Genomic DNA, 18,329 nt, shown 5'->3' with positions numbered 1-18,329 from the left:
AATGTTGAGGTTGAAATATTAAAATGAAATATATGTACTATGAGCTGAAATGTTTGCCCACTCTGATGATCACATTAGATCTGACCAAGACATGAGCACTCTGACGAAAGCAAGAGTATCACTGTCAAAGCCTGTAATTAAGAAAACGCTTTCATAAATGTAAACAAAGAGTGTTTACAACGACAGTACGGAGAAAGAGACAAATGGCTCATGAAGCACAGTGGAGGCAACGTTAGGACTGCCAGCTGAACCGGGTCACTAACGTTTACTGATGATGTGACTGCTGATAGAAGTAGCTGGATGCCTTCTGAAGGCTATATCCTCTGCTTAGATACAAATGCTAATGTTAGTGATAAAATGCTAAATGCTGCAAACAGTACAAAGCAACCAGTAACTGAAATCAGCTGCAGTAAAGCTTTATGCAGCTGCAGTATTGTCAAGAAACATCTGGCCCTAACTATATTTTTGAACATTTATTTTGTTTTCTCATTTATTTTGTTTTTTTCCTCAACTTTTCACAGTTGTGGCAGTCATTGGTTTCACTATTCCTTTTTTCTGTGTTTTACCCATTCAAATGAGTATTTAATAAATTAAAGATGCACAATGTCCATTTTCACTTCAGGACCTCCTGGTGTAGTAGGCGGTAAAGGACAAAAGGGTATTCCTGGACAACCTGGACAACCTGGACAACCTGTGAGCAGAATATTATTTGAGACACCAATGACAGAATCAGCTTAGGCTGATTTTTCTTTCACAGTTTCACTGAGAAAAAAATAGATCATGAACAGCAGTGTACTTTTTTTCCCTTTTTTCTTTTTTTACCTGTCTGCAGGGTGCTCAAGGAAATCCTGGATTAAGAGGGGCTCCTGGTGCTGTTGGTGAACCAGGGGACATTTTTGTTGCTCCTGGTCTGAAGGGGGACAAGGGTCTGCCTGGTCATAATGGATTACCTGGACGGCCCGGGCTGGATGGAATACCAGGAAGAGATGGTCCCACAGGATTTCCTGGCCTGAAAGGAGAACCTGTAAGTGACATCAGTGTAAAATTGCTGTGCAACCTTTTACTATCGTCTCTGGCATTATTCACTATAACTATGTGACGACAGGGCTTGGAATAGAAACCTAATTCTGAAAAAGCTAAGATGCTATTTAAAATATAAGGAAAAATAGAATGCAATGCAAATCTCATAAAGGGGATACAATTTTAAGAAAAATTTGACCTCATTTTTAGTTTTAGTTTGATGGAAGCAACACGTCTCAAAGATGGTGGGGCAGGTTCACATTTACCTCTGTGTCGCATCATCTGTGAGGAGACCAGCTGATGCACTTTTGGGACTTTTGTTCCATTATTGTGTCATATGGGATTGCAGCTGCTCAAGAGTTCTGGGTCATTTTTGTTGTACTTTTCGTGACATTGTACTCCAGATGTTTTAAACTGATGAAAGGTCTGGTCTGCAGGGAGATGAGTTCAGCACCTGGACTCTTCTACTAAGAAGCCATGATGCTGTAATAGATGTGGTTTAGCATTTTCTTGCTGAAATATGCAAGGGCTTGTGTTGCTCTACAACCTTTTAGCACTGATGGTGCCCTTTCCAGATGTTTAGTTTCCCAATTTTATAGGCACCAATGCAACTCAAAACCGATCAAGATAAAGTCTCGATCAGATAACACGCCAGAGGACACAATGTCCATGACTCTCTCTCTCTAACGTGTCCTTTTTATACCCGGTCATGTTGCTGACCGGTTGTCATTCAAATTGATTAGTTGCAAAATCATGGTACATCTTTTTTGTACCACTTGCTTTTCCTGCCTTTTTCACCCCCTTCCTAATTTTTTGAGATTCTTCGCTGCTGTCAAATTCAAAATGTGAGAGCAGGTCACTCTGTGATTGCTGCATTCTCAGTGAAGTGTTTATTCGTTTTAACTTGTGGTTGGCTTTTCTAAAAGAAAAGTGACATACATTTTCACCAATCTTCTCCTCAGGCCAGAGAGGGCATCAAGGGTGAACGTGGACCAGATGGTGATCCCGGTCCTATTGGCCCTCTAGGAGAGAGGGGTCCGCCTGGTCTGCCAGGCTTTGGCCGACCAGGACAGACTGGAGATAAGGGCAGTCAGGGGAATCCAGGAGTTCCTGGACAACCTGGACGACCTGGTAAGCATGAACTCTGAAACCCAGGTTTGTGATACTGCACTTGCACACTGATTGATAACATACCTTGTGTCCACCAGGTACGAAAGGTGAGCCAGGGAAAGGTGTGAGCACTCCTGGTCCTCAGGGCGTACCCGGACCACGAGGAGAACCAGGCAGAGAGGGACCTATAGGTGAGCAACATAGTAAACATGATTTCATTTAACTCCAATTAAAAACATGTTTTCTGTATTTGTTTTTAATTTTGTGTTAATTAATACCATGGAAGGGCAAAATATGATCCAAAAAATTCATGTATATGTAAAAATAGTTTGTTTCGTTTACTATACAATTTGTTGTTGGCTGCAGGTGACAAAGGCCTTCCAGGAGACGAAGGGTTGCCCGGTTTTCCAGGAGAAAAGGGTGAACAAGGACCTCCTGGGATTGGATTTCCAGGCCCAACTGGCCCTAAAGGTGAGTTATTTCATAATATTGACTACAACCCTCCTTTCTAAGTATCATGGAGCAAAATGTATACAGGGTTTGTACATGAGGTAAGCGATACAGAACTTAGAGAAACATTTTTTTTCATGTTTGTAGGAAGCAGTGGAATTCCAGGAGCCCCCGGATTACCAGGAGAACCAGGAAGATCAGGAAAGGATGGCACAACAGGATCTCCTGGTCCACGTGGACCAAAGGTTTGGATTTGTCACTATTTATAAATCTAATTATACTTGTAGAAAGCAAAAGCAAAGTATCACTGGATATAGAGCGACTAACTTTAGAGATTTAACTCCCAGGTGAATCAGTGTCAGTGCTTATTTGGATAACTTACAGGGTGAACCTGGACGGGGACTTCCAGGTCCCAAAGGTTCACAAGGCCACCAAGGAATTCCTGGCTTCCAGGGAGAGAAGGGCAGCATTGGATACCCTGGTGTTCCTGGACGAGAAGGACATGCAGGCCCACCTGGACCTCAGGGTCTCAAAGGTATGGCAGGATTATTACAAATTTGCTCTGAAGCTATTTTTGCAATTAATTGATGCTGAAAAGTTCCATCTTCGGTACCAAGACCATTATTTTTTTCTTTTTAAAAATAGGTGATGTGGGACCTCCTGGACTTCCAGGACTGGTTGGCAAATCCGGTCCTCCAGGAAAAGGATTGCCTGGACCTCCTGGACTACAGGGACCTCCTGGAGAGCCTGGTCCTCATGGTGAGCTACAACTCAGCAGAAAAAAAATATTATTTTTCTTGCAAGATAATCTGTACCATCTCACAAAGAAATCCATAGGGCAAGATAATAAAACAATCATGGCTGTATATGCAGTTTCAAGTCCTGTGCATGCTACTTTGACACCATAATAGAAAGCTGAAACTCAGAACAGAAGCAAAGCAAATTAATGTGATTAGTGCTGTAGAAATCAAATGTGTTTATGTGTGTGTCCTGTCCAGGTGGGGAAGGTGTAAAGGGGGAGAAGGGCTACCCAGGTCCTCCTGGTCTAGACATGCCAGGGCCTCAGGGAGAGAAAGGGAACCTTGGGTTTCCAGGAGTACCAGGTACTAAAGGACTGCCAGGGCCTGCAGGTTTACCAGGCAGGGATGGACTCATTGGAAACCAAGGTAAGACAAACAATCCTTTTGGACATTTGTGTGGCGGGATTTGTATGACAGTATTTTTTTTTTGCTCATTATACTTTTTATTTAAAGGGTCAGTTTGTGAAAAAGTAAAAAATATATTTTTTAATGAACATAATTTACAGTTTACCATCTTTACTGCTCCCACAATGAACTAGATACACTGAGGTTGTTTCAAGGTGTAACTACTTACGTGTCAAGCTGTTGTCAGTAACTTTTAACACCTTCTGTGCATGTTTCAAATTAAAAATCTTCAAAGTAAGGATATAAGGATAACAATGTTTTTAGTATGAAATATATCCACAGAAATGTTGAGCTTTACTGCCAGTTTCCCCACTAACTAAAGAAAATAACCACAGAGCTTGGAATTAATAAACTAATGAGAAACTAATGAGAAAAGGGTTTCTGATGGAAAAGTTGAAGCTATATCCAATGCATCACATTGCATTTATGTCATTTTAAAATTTGATTACGATGTAGTGTGTTTTCCTGACGTGACACAAGCTTATTTAAAGCATTTTCACCCATTTAATCTTTTAGGTGTTAAAGGTGAAATGGGATTAATGGGAACACCTGGAATACCGGGATATCCTGGGCCTCCCGGTACACCTGGATCTACTGGTCCGAGAGGTGAGGAATGCCAAATATAAAAACTCATGTTTTTTCTATTCCATGTCTCACAATTTAGGCCAGGGGTAGGGAACTTCAGGCCTCGAGAGCCAGTGTCCTGCCAGTTTTAGATGTGTCCTTGATCCAGCACAGCTGATTTAAATGGCTAAATTACCTCCTCAACATGTCTTGAAGTTCTCCAGAAGCTGGTAATGAACTAATCATTTGATTCAGGTGTGATGACCCAGGGTGAGATCTAAAACCTGCAGGACACCGGCTCTCGAGGACTAACGTTCCCTACCCCTGATTTAGGCTATTTGTGGTTTATTCATCAGTAGCAGTTCAATTAAATTGAGTGTTTTGTATATATAGTGCCAAACCACAACAACAGTCACCACAATAAAAATGTCTTTTTCCTTCCATTCCTCTCAGGTGATCCTGGTCTTACTGGACCAAGAGGTGATATTGGAGAGCCTGGACTAAAAGGTGACAGAGGAGAGCCGGGTGTTCAGGGACCTCCTGGGAACATGAGTGATGTTGACATGGAGCACATGAAGGGAGTGAAGGGAGACAAAGGAGACATAGGTATAAAACAACATATGCGTCTTTTTAGAATTTGTTCACATTTATTTATTTACAAACAAACCCATTTTTGAATCTGTATATTTGCCTATAGTTTAAGGAATACTTTTTTTTACTTTTAGGTAGCCCAGGGACCAGTGGAGTGAGGGGCATACCTGGATTGCCAGGAGATCCTGGAATGCCAGGGAAAGATGGAGAGCCTGGATTACCTGGAAAACCTGGTGAGTTATCTGACCAGAACTTCAATTTGTGCTATTGCATTATTTTTATATGTGCTAATTTTTAAGCAAGTGTAATTGTAATGTTATTGATATTTTTCAGGTGACAAAGGAGACTCTGGTGAACCTGGAGAGCCTGGTGGTATGGGACCACCTGGACCGAAGGGTGGTGCAGGGGAGATGGGAGTACCAGGTAGAGGCACACGGATAATACACAAATTGTGAGAATGAATGTATGGGTACAAGCCTGTAATAAATGTGTTACAGTCAGTACAATTTAAGTTCTATAAAAACACAAGTGCGAGCACCTGTATTAAGACCGTTTCAGGCAGGGGAAAATCTTAGCTTACATTTCACTGTGACGAGCAACAGCTATGCACATTAAATTAATTGATTGTTAATGGACACATTGTCTGCTTTTGCAGGTCCAAGTGGTCCAAAGGGTGTCAAAGGAGATTTAGGTACACCTGGACATCCTGGATTCAGAGGCACGGATGGAGAAAAGGGAGACACAGGATTACCTGGTGAGCCGGGTATTGGCGTCCCAGGATTTCCAGGACAAAAGGTATTCCACTATTAAAAAACCTTTGATTGTTACAACACTGATTCTACAGATACAGGCAGAAATTTGAGTCAGCATCAACTCCACAGTACAATACATATTAATAATTATTATATAAGTAGACAAGACCTATGATGGGCTTTGGTAGCAAGTGTCATTCAATAATAAAAATCATTTCCAGTTTAACAAATACCACTGTGATTTATAGTGAGGGATTCTAATCCTATAATATTCTTATAATTTCAGTACTACAACATTATTCCACCTTGGCTGATTGAATTTAAAATGTGCTGACTTACAAAAATATGAACAGATCCTAATTGTTTATGGTAGTTTCATTTTAACTGAGAGAAGCAGAATATCAACAGCTTCTTCTTTAGCCACTCCTTTGTTTCCTTGCTGGCATCTTCAGTGTTCTGGCTGAGGGAAGGAGGTTCTTGGCCAAGGTTTTTATGATACACGGCCCTGCCCAAGGCATAATGTTTCTAACTCCATGCTCGACTGTGGGGATGGTGTTCTTTGGTTCATGTTCAGATTTCTCTTCCTCCAAACACAGTGGGGCAAGCTTACATCTAACCACGGCGCTTTCTCCCAGGCCCTCTCTGAGTCACTAAGATGTTCAATGGCAAACTTGAGACGGGTCTTGTACATGTGCCTTTTTATGTGCAAGATTTAACCCATTACGGCATGGTATACCAATGATTTTCTTGGGGACTGTGGTCCCAACTGCCTTAAGATCATTAACAAACTCTTCCCATAACGTTTGGGCTGATCCACAGCCTTTCTCTTGATCATCTTCATGCCATAAGGCAAGATCTTGCATGGAGCTGTTGGTCATTTCCTATTTTTTCCATTTCAGAATAGTCACATCAGTAGTTGTCACCTTCTCACCAGTCAGGTTTACAAATCTTGTTCTTGGTATCCCTTGCCAGGGACAAGTCCAAAGCTCACCTCTCTGGTCTTGCACATGGTGGTGGAGAGGCTGGAATGGGACAAACTGATTCTGTGGTTGTGGTTTATACACATAACGATCTGAGAGCAGGAGTATCTGTAAATGATTGACTGATTGATTGTAATTTGTGTGACACATGGGTACAGCCAATCTGTGGGAGCCAGAATTACGGGTGGTTTTTAATGTATCGGATACTTCATTCAATGACATACAAATCAATTGAAAACTTTTATGTGTTTTTCAGGATCTTTGATTGATATTCTGTCTCTCTCCATAAAAGCTGTTAGAGAAATGAAACACTGTTTATTTCTTTGGAAGTGAACAAACTTAAAATTTAAGGAAATCAAATAATTAAATACAAACTGTATTTGTCAAAAGTGTGAAGATGAAATGATCAACACACTCTGCTTCTCATGTCCAGTGCAGGTCTGATGTTATTAACAGGTCGTCATTACAAGGCTGTTAACTGACACTCAGCAGAGGTGGAAAGGCAAACATCGCAGTAGCTGCCGTTAAATTTTCAAAAATAGTCAGAGTAGTTCCTTTATATTAATGAGCCCTTCCATTTCTTTAATTAGAATTCCTGCTTTATTTGTACAGGGTCAGACTGGCGGGCCAGGATCCCCAGGACAAGCTGGAGATAAGGGTCAGAAAGGCCAAGAGGGCATGCCTGGCAAGCCAGGACTGCCAGGACCCAAAGGAGAACAAGGCAGTCCTGGGTATCAAGGTCGGATTTCAGTCTGGGTTGTCAATTTAGTTTTGCTTACCTGGTCAAATCAAGGTACAGTAGTCATACATGTTGTGTTTTAAGGTGTATTGTGATCTGTGTGTTGTACAGGTCAGTCAGGTAGACCAGGGGACAAGGGTACCCCTGGACTTCCTGGGTTTGTAGGAGAGCCTGGTCAAGATGGCCGGCCTGGTAAGTAAGAGGCTTGTTTATCAGGCAACTGTATCCACATATTTACATTACACAAATTTATTCATGGTTTGAGGCAATCTTGTGGGACACATTTGAGGTAAAAAAAAAAAAAAAAGAGTAATCACTGAGTTGTGATTTTTGGATCAGTAAGGTGAGTGTGCCACTTCTCAAAACTCTCAAAGGGTGGTAACCTTGCTTGACCGTTTTTCACATCAATTATGTTAAGAAACCACTTTGGCTAAATTCTGAGTTTAAATATAAGCTTTTTTGTTTTTTCTGTAATGAGCACTGACAGCTAAATGATGTACGTGTCCCAGGCAAATTAGTGTTTTTGGAAATCAGCAGGTGAAAACTGTGACTCTTCCAGTTTGACACTGTAGTATGTATACTTGTTGTTTTCCAGGCGAAGTTGGCCGGCAGGGGTCTTCTGGTCAAAAGGGAGATAAAGGAGATTCTGGACTTGATGGAATCCCAGGGTCCACAGGAGAGAGAGGACAGCCAGGTTAGTCTGTAAGAAGTTACAAGAAGACTGCCAACCATCCAGTGAGAGAGTTTTTTACTCCACTGTAGGAAAAGAGCCTTCAATCATTTTTTTCAACATTAAAAGCAAAAAAAAAAAACCCTAAACAAAAAAAACTCAAAAAACAAACAAACAAACAAACAAAAATCACAGCTGTTGTAAAAATAGACGTATCCTTTGGACTACATATATTGAAGGATCAGTATTAGCACTGGGGCCATGGCTGTGTTAGGAACCAAACTTGCCTTATTTGGATGAAAGGTTGCTTAGACAACGTTAGCAAGACACATAGGCTAATTCAAGGTAAAGGAATCTCACTGAAAAAAATCTGAGGCAGAAATGTGATGGATGGTCTGTGCCACACAACAAGTCATAAAATTAGATAATCCAATAAAAATGCTCCAAAAGGCACCAACGGCACACACTCAGTGAAGTCCAGTTTAATGATGGAAAGTTATAGATCAGGCCTTGCAGACATAATCAACCCCAGCTCCCTGTCAGGTCACCTATCAGTCTCAAAATTCACTCTCCTCAGATTTTATATGAAACTATAAAAAAAACCTTTTTTTTGTACAAATGTTTTTAATGCTTTGTTTAAATTTTGAGATTTTTTTTACATGCTGGGCTTTTTTGGCTCTTACATGAAACCTTCATTTTTCAGTTCTTTAGGTTGCATCTTAATCATTTTCTTTGAACTTGTGTGAAGCTAAGCTTTAACCTCTGAACCTGAAATTGTGTAGCCATCTTGTACTATATGTCATTCATAAAAAACTAACACATCAGGAAGTATACAAAGAATGAGAATATATATATATATATATATATATATATATATATATATATATATAAAAACACCCAGCACGCCCCTGCGGGCGGTTTATCCTTCAAGCTCGGGTCCTCTACCAGAGGCCTGGGAGCTTGAGGGTCCTGCGCAGTATCTTAGCTGTTCCCAGGACTGCGCTCTTCTGGACAGAGATCTCCGATGTTATTCCCGGGATCTGCTGGAGCCACTCGCCTAGCTTGGGAGTCACCGCACCTAGTGCTCCGATTACCACGGGGACCACCGTTACCTTCACCCTCCACATCCTCTCGAGCTCTTCTCTGAGCCCTTGGTATTTCTCCAGCTTCTCGTGTTCCTTCTTCCTGATATTGCTGTCATTCGGAACCGCTACATCGATCACTACGGCCGTCTTCTTCTGTTTGTCTACCACCACTATGTCCGGTTGGTTAGCCACCACCATTTTGTCCGTCTGTATCTGGAAGTCCCACAGGATCTTAGCTCGGTCATTCTCCACCACCCTTGGGGGCATCTCCCATTTTGACCTCGGGACTTCCAGGTTATACTCGGCACAGATGTTCCTGTACACTATGCCGGCCACTTGGTTATGGCGTTCCATGTATGCCTTGCCTGCTAGCATCTTGCACCCTGCTGTTATGTGCTGGATTGTCTCTGGGGCATCTTTACACAGCCTGCACCTGGGGTCTTGCCTGGTGTGATAGACCCCAGCCTCTATGGATCTTGTGCTGAGAGCTTGTTCTTGTGCTGCCATGATTAGTGCCTCTGTGCTGTCTTTCAGTCCAGCTTTGTCCAGCCACTGGTAGGATTTCTGGATATCAGCCACCTCCTCTATCTGCCGGTGGTACATACCGTGCAGGGGCCTGTCCTTCCATGATGGTTCCTCGTCTCCCTCCTCTTTCTTGGGTTTCTGCTGCCTGAGGTATTCACTGAGCACTCGGTCAGTTGGGGCCATCTTCCCAATGTATTCTTGGATGTTCGTTGTCTCATCCTGGACTGTGGTGCTGACACTCACCAGTCCCCGGCCCCCTTCCTTCCGCTTAGCGTACAGCCTCAGGGTACTGGACTTGGGGTGAAACCCTCCATGCATGGTAAGGAGCTTTCTTGTCTTTATGTCAGTGGCTTCTATCTCCTCCTTTGGCCAGCCTATTACCCCAGCAGGGTACCTGATCACGGGCAGGGCGTACGTGTTGATGGCCCGGATCTTGTTCTTACCATTCAGCTGACTCCTCAGGACTTGCCTGACCCTCTGCAGGTACTTGGTGGTTGCAGCTTTTCTAGCGGCCTCTTCATGGTTCCCATTCGCCTGCGGGATCCCCAGGTACTTGTAACTGTCCTCTATGTCTGCAATGTTGCCTTCTGGTAGTTCAATCCCCTCAGTTCTGACTACCTTCCCTCTCTTTGATACCATCCGACTACACTTCTCCAGTCCGAATATATATATATATATATATATATATATATATATATATATATATATATATATATATATACATATATATATATGTAGAGAGAGAGAGAGAGAGAGAGAGAGAGAGAGAAGCTCTCTTCCTCAAACGATTTAAGTAATTTATTTTAAGAGCACATGCTTTAACAAGCAAACACAATTAGAGGATGCAGTGGGCAGTGAACTGTGGTGAGATTATTTCTGTTTGGAAGTAAATTTTGCTAAAACAAATGTTGTTTGCAGCAGTAACTTTAATGTATTAAAATATATATCCTGTATCTACCCCTTTCTGCAGGTATGGCTGGAATAGGTTTTCCTGGGCCGCCTGGCGAGCTTGGCAGCAAAGGTGTGGGCCTCTACAACACTGATGTTTATATTGATTCAATTCATAGGACAGCAAAGTTTCATATGTTTTTTTCCCCTCACTGCAGGAGACAAAGGCAGTCCTGGCTTTCCTGGCAACCCAGGTATTCCAGGTGTCCCTGGTGTGAAAGGTGATAAGGGATTTTCCGGCCCACAGGGACCTCAAGGACAGCCAGGAGAACAGGGTCCCTCGGGTTTCTCTCTAGAAGGACCTAAAGGAGATAGGGGAGAAACAGGACAACCTGGAGAAGCAGGTACTGTGAGAAAGTAAAGATGCAGATAATTTTTTGCTTCATGGTGATGGTAAAAAGGACTACTTATACTTTATACTCTGTTTAAGCAGTCGAAGCACTTTCAGCTACAAATCTCATTCACCTAGTCGTACGCACATTTTCTATACCTAAGCAGTTTTATATAATGCTCACACACTTCCACTCTGATGGATGCATCAGGGGAAACTCCGGGGAAGTCAGGGCATAAAAAGTGCATAAACATGGTTATTTATTCCAGATACAGTAGTTGATAGATTAAAAAAAACAACTTTCTTTGTCTTTATCAAACAGGAATCAAAGGACAACCAGGACCTGCTGGCTTTCCAGGCAGAGATGGACAGAAGGGAGAGAAAGGAGATCAAGGTCTCCAGGGTTTCCAGGGAGAGTCGGGAATAAAGGGGGATTCTGGATTACCTGGACTGCCGGTATGTCATAAGGCTGTTTTCAATTTGAGCTTTCCTCTTGCTGTAAACATTAGATAGTGTTCCTTCAGAGGAGAGAGAGCCATTACAATATTTATGTTTTTGATTACAGGGAGCACCTGGGCTTCCAGGTCTTGATGGACCGAAGGGAGAGATAGGATTACAGGGTGTAACTGGCTTCCCAGGTGAGTGTATTCAGAGTGATATATTTGTGTGTCATCTGCATCTGTTCAAGCAATTATGGAAAAAAATAATTATGGTAAAACAAACTTTTACCAACCCCAGGACAAAAGGGTGTTGCTGGAGACTTTGGATATAGAGGTGAAGCTGGAGACAGAGGATTCCCAGGCGAAAAAGGTAACACAAGAATGAAACAAACTTAGCTGTGGTAATATTGATGTTATTAAATGTTAATGTATTAAACGTCTTTAAATTAAATATTTATGTCTTATTTTAGGTAACGAAGGCCCTCCTGGTCCTCCCGGCCCTCAAATGTTCATAAAAGGAGACATTGGCTTCCCAGGAATTCAAGGTTTACCGGGACCTCAGGGGCCATCTGGGCTTCCAGGGCAGAAAGGAGATAGAGGTGATGGTTATACCCCATTTAGACCGCTGTCACACAACAGCTCACTCCTGCTCGCCTTTCACCCACACCCTTTTCAATAACGCTACCATTTTCATTCATTTTTCTCAGGTGTGACAGGTTTTCCAGGGTCAAAAGGCGAAGAAGGTCTCCCTGGATATAATGGTCAGAACGGGGTCAAAGGAGAGCCTGGCTTTCCAGGGCCACAAGGTGAGACACTCCACGTGATTAATGCACGGTGTTGGTGCTCTTTGCTGTGCTGGCATTTTTTTGGTTCTACTGATTTCTTCATATCTTTAGGACCTAGAGGACACCCTGGCCCGCCTGGACCTAATGGTGTTCCAGGCCCAGCCGGTCCACCCGGCCCCTCGTCCATGGATCACGGTTTCCTTGTAACACGTCACAGCCAATCGGTGGACATCCCACTGTGTCCCGAGGGAACCTCTCTCATATATGATGGCTACTCCTTGCTCTACTTCCAGGGCAATGAGCGCTCTCATGGGCAAGACTTAGGTGAGACGATATGAATAGAAGGAAGGCCTCAATATAAAGCAGGGACATAACGGAAAATATCTGTGGGTTCATTTGATATTCTTTTGGCTTTGCATTTTAGGTACGGCAGGCAGCTGTCTAAAAAAGTTCAGCCCCATGCCCTTCCTCTTCTGTAATATCAACAATGTGTGTAACTTTGCCTCCCGTAATGATTACTCCTACTGGCTCACCTCACCTGAGCCCATGCCCATGAGCATGGCACCCATCACTGGTGAAAGCATTAAACCCTTCATCAGTAGGTAAGTCACGATTTCTTTACACTCTGCTGTTTCACATGTGTTTGATGCTTGATTTGACTCGTGCTGTTCTCATATGAATTTGTGCACAGGTGCGCTGTATGTGAAGCTCCAGCCATGGTGATAGCAGTTCACAGTCAGACCATTATGATCCCACCGTGCCCCGAAGGCTGGGACTCTCTGTGGATCGGCTACTCCTTTGTTATGGTAAGACAGCTCTGGTCTCTCAAATATATTTGTCCACCATGGATGAATAAGTCATGGCTATATAATAACGACTCACCATGAGCATTTCAGAAATGTAATTATGAGTAGTGCAAGGTTGTAATTGCTGCACTGTGACAAAGAGGGCTGATATGTGCACAAGTGTTGAATCAGTTAGTGGCTGTGAAGCAGATCACAGTCACCCAAGGGAAGCACTTCTGTTTTCTGTGCTGTCTATATTTGCTGACTACAGAGAATGAGATCAAGCTGCGTTCCCTGGGTGTTGGCTCAGTACACTCCATTATAAACTGCAGTATTATTCATTGCAGTCAGTACTCCTTCAATCAAAAGTGGATTGTTTTTCCATTTGTAGTAATTTATATTTGGCAGGGTGAATCAGGTGGAGATGAGTGTCATGGGGTGATTTGTGACAGAAGGATAGCAGCAAGAGTGAAAGGGAATGTTTGCAGATGGTGGCACTGACAAAGAGGGGGGGTTGCTAGCTTAGGATGCTAAGATGTTAATTGGGAGTGACCAGGATGATTAGAAATTCTGTTATCAGAGTTTGAGAAGAAGGCGACTCTCATCCAAGAGGCTTCTTCGGTCCTAAAACCTCTCGTCAAGCTCCTAAGACTACAGTACCATGACCTGGATGACTGAGAACCCACTGAGACATATATCAGGGCGACAGTTCAGGGTGAGCAGCTTGGGGACAAAGAGAGGTAAGGCTGAGGCTTGTGCAGAGGAGGAATAGGGCAGTTTTTGGACAAAGAATGTTAAAGATGGAGCTGCCAGACAGGAAAAGAGGAAACCACAGAGAAAATTCATGAATGTAGTGAATGAGGACATGCAGAGAGGAAAGAGTGAGATGGAGGCAGATTGTTCACTGTGCTGACCGCTAAATGGAGCGACCAAAAGAAGAAGAAATAATTTATATTTAGTGATATGCCTGTGTTCTGCACATACATGTAATGCTAAACCCCTGAAAGTTAACAGAATTACTTAAGTGAGAAATAGTGTGAACTTAAAAGAGCTGAGGCAAAGGCGGGTTGCAAAGCAGCTTTCAAACCCAACAGCATCTGTGGAAAGATGCTTAAGTAGCGTGCTCTATATGAGGTATGACAAACACATGTTATCAGCTGATGTGGGATGGCAGTGAGATCAGCTGATACTAGACTTTGCTTGTTTTTGTAAATAAGAAACGCCAATAAAACTCTGTTAGTTATTGTCTTATAGATGTAAAAGGCCCCTCATTAATTTGCATTGCATGTTTGTGTAGCACACCAGTGCTGGTGCTGAGGGTTCGGGCCAGGCTTTGGCTTCTCCCGGTTCCTGTCTGGAGGAATTCCGTAGCGCTCCATTCATCGAGTGTCACGGTCGAGGAACCTGCAACTATTACGCCAACTCCTACAGCTTCTGGCTCGCTACCATTGAAGACAGTGAAATGTTTACGTAAGGCAGAACTCTGACACGCAGACATTGACTTTCTTGACTTTTTAAAAAAATTCAAATTACTCAACAACTTTGAGAAATGCTTTTTTTTGCTGACCTTTAAATTCATGACCTTGCTCCAGTTTATTGTAAAACATCCAACAGTATTTTTGGATCTGCTTATCACTGTAACAAACTTCTGACAACACTCAAACAAAGCTTTTAGTAATTTTGTGTGTTGGTACAGGGCAGTGAGACAAGCTCATCTGCCTGCTGTTGTTAAGTTATCATCACATTTCCCTCAAGTTTACATCATGGGTATATAATATTTTTTTCACTCTCCCTCTTTTCAGGAAACCCGTCCCAGCAACGCTAAAAGCCGGCAGCCTCCGAACACACATAAGCCGCTGTCAGGTTTGCATGAAGAGGACATAAGCAGCAATACCAAAGGCCTCCGAAGAGCAATAAGGCGTGCGCTGACGTCATCAACTTAGCTTTATTTCCCATTTTCTAAAGGATGGTGCTATTGCCCTGCCTGGCATTTAGGATAGGATCATGGCCAGAGACTGAAACCAAACCACAGAGACCAAGTGGCCGCTTGCTCCATGCAGAAACACACAATCACAACATGTTAAGTGTGACACCCAGTTTACCACTGCACTGACATGCCCCCTGAACTGGTAAACTGGTGTTAATTTTGAAAGGGCTGTGTGTGTCAGTCAGGTGCTATTGAATCTTATGTGCCTTTTTCTTTTCATTGTTTTTATTTCCATTCCCTACCAGTGTTTCAAAGATATAGCAACACAATATGATATACGTTCACACCTTAGTTAAACCCTACTAATGTAAAAGCTAGGACTTACCACTGGTTACAGATGCTTGCCATTTATACCGCCATAAAGTTGCAGACACAGATGTACAGTATGCTACTCACTCTGTTGTAAATACAACACATTCCTTCTTAACATAGTTCAACATACTCGCCTCAGGTTATTGATGAGTTACTTTGTGTGTTATTAATCCCATTTTTATTTATAAGAGTTCTGAGAATATGTTCGACGCGAGTGTATCTGAGATGCCATATATCCGAAAAGAATGTGTTAATGCGTGAAAACCATCGCCTTATTAACATACAAAACAGCACTGAAATAGCATTACCAGGCGTGTGTGTGTGTGTGTGTGTGTGTGTGTGTGTGTGTGTGTGTGTGTGTGTGTGTGTGTGTGTGTGTGTGTGTGTGTGTGTGTGTGTGTGTGTGTGTGTGTGAGAGAGAGAAAACAAGATTTGAGTGGCTTGGAAATGGCATGCGTGTTGCAATGTCTACATATATATTGTTGCACAACCCTGTTGTTAACATGACAAATGCACACAAAGAAATAGCCAAGAAAAAATCATCCTTCTTGTGTTTTTTCTCTGTACAAACCTTGTTTATAACAGTTGTTTCCAAGATTTTACCCCCTTAAGTGAAACATATCCTCATCATCTGTGATCCTAAGGAGATGCACGTGTATAGATACATAACTTGTATTTGCAGTTTTGGATGTGTACTTGACTGTTTCCCTTTGTGAAATGCTTTTTTGTTATTCCTGTTTATTTAGTGCAAAGTGTAATCCTCTCTAAAGGTCATGATGTTACTTCTCTCCGAGTACTCTGGCTTCCTCCCACACTCCAAAGACGTGCACGGGGTTCGGTTAATTGGTGATTCTAAAGTGGCCATAGGCGTGAATGTGAGTGCAAACGGTTATCTGTTTCTCTGTGACAGACTGGCAACCTGTCCAGGGTGTACCCCGCCTCTCTGGGATAGACTCCAGCCCAGATGTGACCCTGAATTGGACAAACTGAAGGACCACGGATGGATCGATGAGTCATAATGTGATGGTTACGCAATCAGGTCGAGGACATATAGTGCCTATGCAGGTTAAAATCCTTTAAAAGGTCTTAGCATAGAGTTGTGTAGATTTGTTTCTTTATGTACAGCATCTGGAGAAAACTTCATGCGTATATTAATCTTAGAAAGCCTGTTGGACCTCAAATGTTCTCCGGAGCTCCGAAATAGCTTCAACAGCTCTGAAAGGGACATTTCTGTGTCCCTTTCAGAGCTTTTGAAATATGCAAAGTTAAGGCAATGACTGTACACTGACTGCAACCTGTTTTTGTTTGAATATGAGCCCTACTTGGGATAAAATGCTCAGACATTTGTAGAGTATTAGAATTATTTTCCAGCGTTAAACAAGCCTTTCCTAACAGTGATTACCAGAACAGAAAATACTTTTTAATATTTCACTTCCAAAACTGTGTAATTCCTGAAATAAAATGATTTGTAGGAATTGTTTAAAAATTATTATTTTGTGTTTCCTGTTTCCAACATTTTTAACGCAGTACTCCAGAAATGTCACTAGAGGGCAGCATCAGCATACACAGAGCAAGTTGCTGCTTTCTTATATGAAAGCTCCCAGTATGTGTGACTCCAAAGCTCATTTTGTTTTTACTAGTCACTAGGCAACAGCATGCAGCAAAAGCTTACTCCAGATATATTATGACCAATAAATTAAATGCAACGTTTGTAGCAACCCTTCTACAGTGTGCTGCAGCCACTACCTCAGCACTTCTGCAGGGACTGTGGCCAACAAACCCATTCACCCCACGAAAACACAAACCGATCAATACATTCTGCAGAGAACCAGATAACCCCCCCTTTCAACTCTCGTCTCGTCTTTCATTTATTACCGGAATCCTATCCCTTCTTTCCTTTCTTGTCACCAGACAGACAAACACAGCCCATGACCCCTGGCTGTCTTCATAAACATGTCAAACGGGGCCTTGACCTCTGACCGGTGACAGCAAGGTCATTCAGGTGGAAGTCAGGCTGGATGGTCACAACACACTGAAAGGTCTAATGGTCAAATGGCACACGCAACATGGAGCAACGGGCCGAGGAAAAATGATTATTTGTTACAAAGATAAGAACACGTGCGCACTTTAGCCTCATTGAGGAGAAGTCACTGGGCTTTAATATAACCCACTAAGAATTTTTGCCACTGGTTTTTCAAGTAAAACTAACACTTTATTTTACACATTCACGGGAAAGAACAGAATAATTTTGTTTTGGAATTGAGAAAAAACTGTTGTTTAATAACCTTTAATTAATGCAGTATGCAAAGTAAATAGTGAAAATTGGTTCTTCTGCATTTAAGTTAACATATCATTATTGCCTGAATTGATCTATCATTTTTGTTGAAGTTAATTCTTAATTTTTGGAGACTGAATCAACTGGTTGTTGGCGATATTCATTTATTCATTTATTATTCATTCATGACTGAATGTCACATACAAATAGAAAGATACACAAAGTCAATGTCATGTGGTTGGGGAAGGTAATCAGCCTTGCTAAGGGGCTTTAAAGTTCAAAATTAACCCCTTTAGGTTTCTTAATACTGCTTGTTGTTTGCTAACACTGCTTGAGACTCAACTTAAGAGTTACAATCTCCTGCAGAGAGCTGGGCTTTGTGCCAGCTTAAACTCCAGCTTAAACTGTATGATGTTTTTTTTTTCATAGAGACAGTGTCCTGCTAATATATGGTTCCAATGAACAAGGTTCATTTTAAATAATGTGTTTTGTTAGCACCGAAATGTTAGTTTGTGAGGAATGCATGTTTTCTTGTACTTAAATGTGCCGTGTTTGGGAACCTGTCCTGATTCATCACCATGACCTTTCTCCGGAGTGGATCAGTGGCAGAGTTCAGCAACTTTACAAGCCTTTTGACCAAAGCTTAGCCAAATACAGATTAGGCTCAAAAGCCATGCAGGTGTCTCAAACATGCTACTCGTGCAGCTGCAACACACTGTAAACCAAGAATGAGATTGTCTAAAAAAACACAAACATCTTGTTAACACTGCTTGCC

At 42.2% G+C, this 18,329-nt stretch overlaps 1 protein-coding gene across 1 annotated transcript in view; it reads left to right on the top strand.

Moving 5' to 3' along the window:
* col4a1 (collagen, type IV, alpha 1) overlaps positions 1-16,754 on the top strand; it is a 50,106-nt gene extending 33,352 nt beyond the window's left edge. The window contains exons 24-52 of the mRNA XM_080903934.1: positions 623-693; positions 833-1,024; positions 1,983-2,151; positions 2,229-2,321; positions 2,497-2,601; positions 2,728-2,825; positions 2,965-3,115; positions 3,226-3,339; positions 3,579-3,746; positions 4,302-4,391; positions 4,803-4,955; positions 5,075-5,173; positions 5,274-5,363; positions 5,596-5,735; positions 7,285-7,411; positions 7,523-7,603; positions 8,007-8,105; positions 10,662-10,712; positions 10,798-10,983; positions 11,293-11,426; positions 11,536-11,608; positions 11,709-11,780; positions 11,881-12,009; positions 12,118-12,216; positions 12,307-12,519; positions 12,620-12,797; positions 12,887-13,001; positions 14,278-14,450; positions 14,783-16,754. Coding sequence (XP_080760060.1) covers positions 623-693; positions 833-1,024; positions 1,983-2,151; positions 2,229-2,321; positions 2,497-2,601; positions 2,728-2,825; positions 2,965-3,115; positions 3,226-3,339; positions 3,579-3,746; positions 4,302-4,391; positions 4,803-4,955; positions 5,075-5,173; positions 5,274-5,363; positions 5,596-5,735; positions 7,285-7,411; positions 7,523-7,603; positions 8,007-8,105; positions 10,662-10,712; positions 10,798-10,983; positions 11,293-11,426; positions 11,536-11,608; positions 11,709-11,780; positions 11,881-12,009; positions 12,118-12,216; positions 12,307-12,519; positions 12,620-12,797; positions 12,887-13,001; positions 14,278-14,450; positions 14,783-14,864 — 3,545 coding nt within the window. The 3' untranslated portion in view covers positions 14,865-16,754. The remainder of the gene's footprint in view (positions 1-622; positions 694-832; positions 1,025-1,982; positions 2,152-2,228; positions 2,322-2,496; positions 2,602-2,727; positions 2,826-2,964; positions 3,116-3,225; positions 3,340-3,578; positions 3,747-4,301; positions 4,392-4,802; positions 4,956-5,074; positions 5,174-5,273; positions 5,364-5,595; positions 5,736-7,284; positions 7,412-7,522; positions 7,604-8,006; positions 8,106-10,661; positions 10,713-10,797; positions 10,984-11,292; positions 11,427-11,535; positions 11,609-11,708; positions 11,781-11,880; positions 12,010-12,117; positions 12,217-12,306; positions 12,520-12,619; positions 12,798-12,886; positions 13,002-14,277; positions 14,451-14,782) is intronic.
* Positions 16,755-18,329: the final 1,575 nt, after the last annotated feature.

The sequence above is a fragment of the Rhamphochromis sp. 'chilingali' genome (assembly GCF_963969265.1).
Source record: "Rhamphochromis sp. 'chilingali' genome assembly, chromosome: 14".
NCBI lineage: Eukaryota > Metazoa > Chordata > Actinopteri > Cichliformes > Cichlidae > Rhamphochromis > Rhamphochromis sp. 'chilingali'.
Note: the sequence above shows the minus strand (reverse complement) of the source record. Positions and strands in the feature narration are given on the sequence as shown.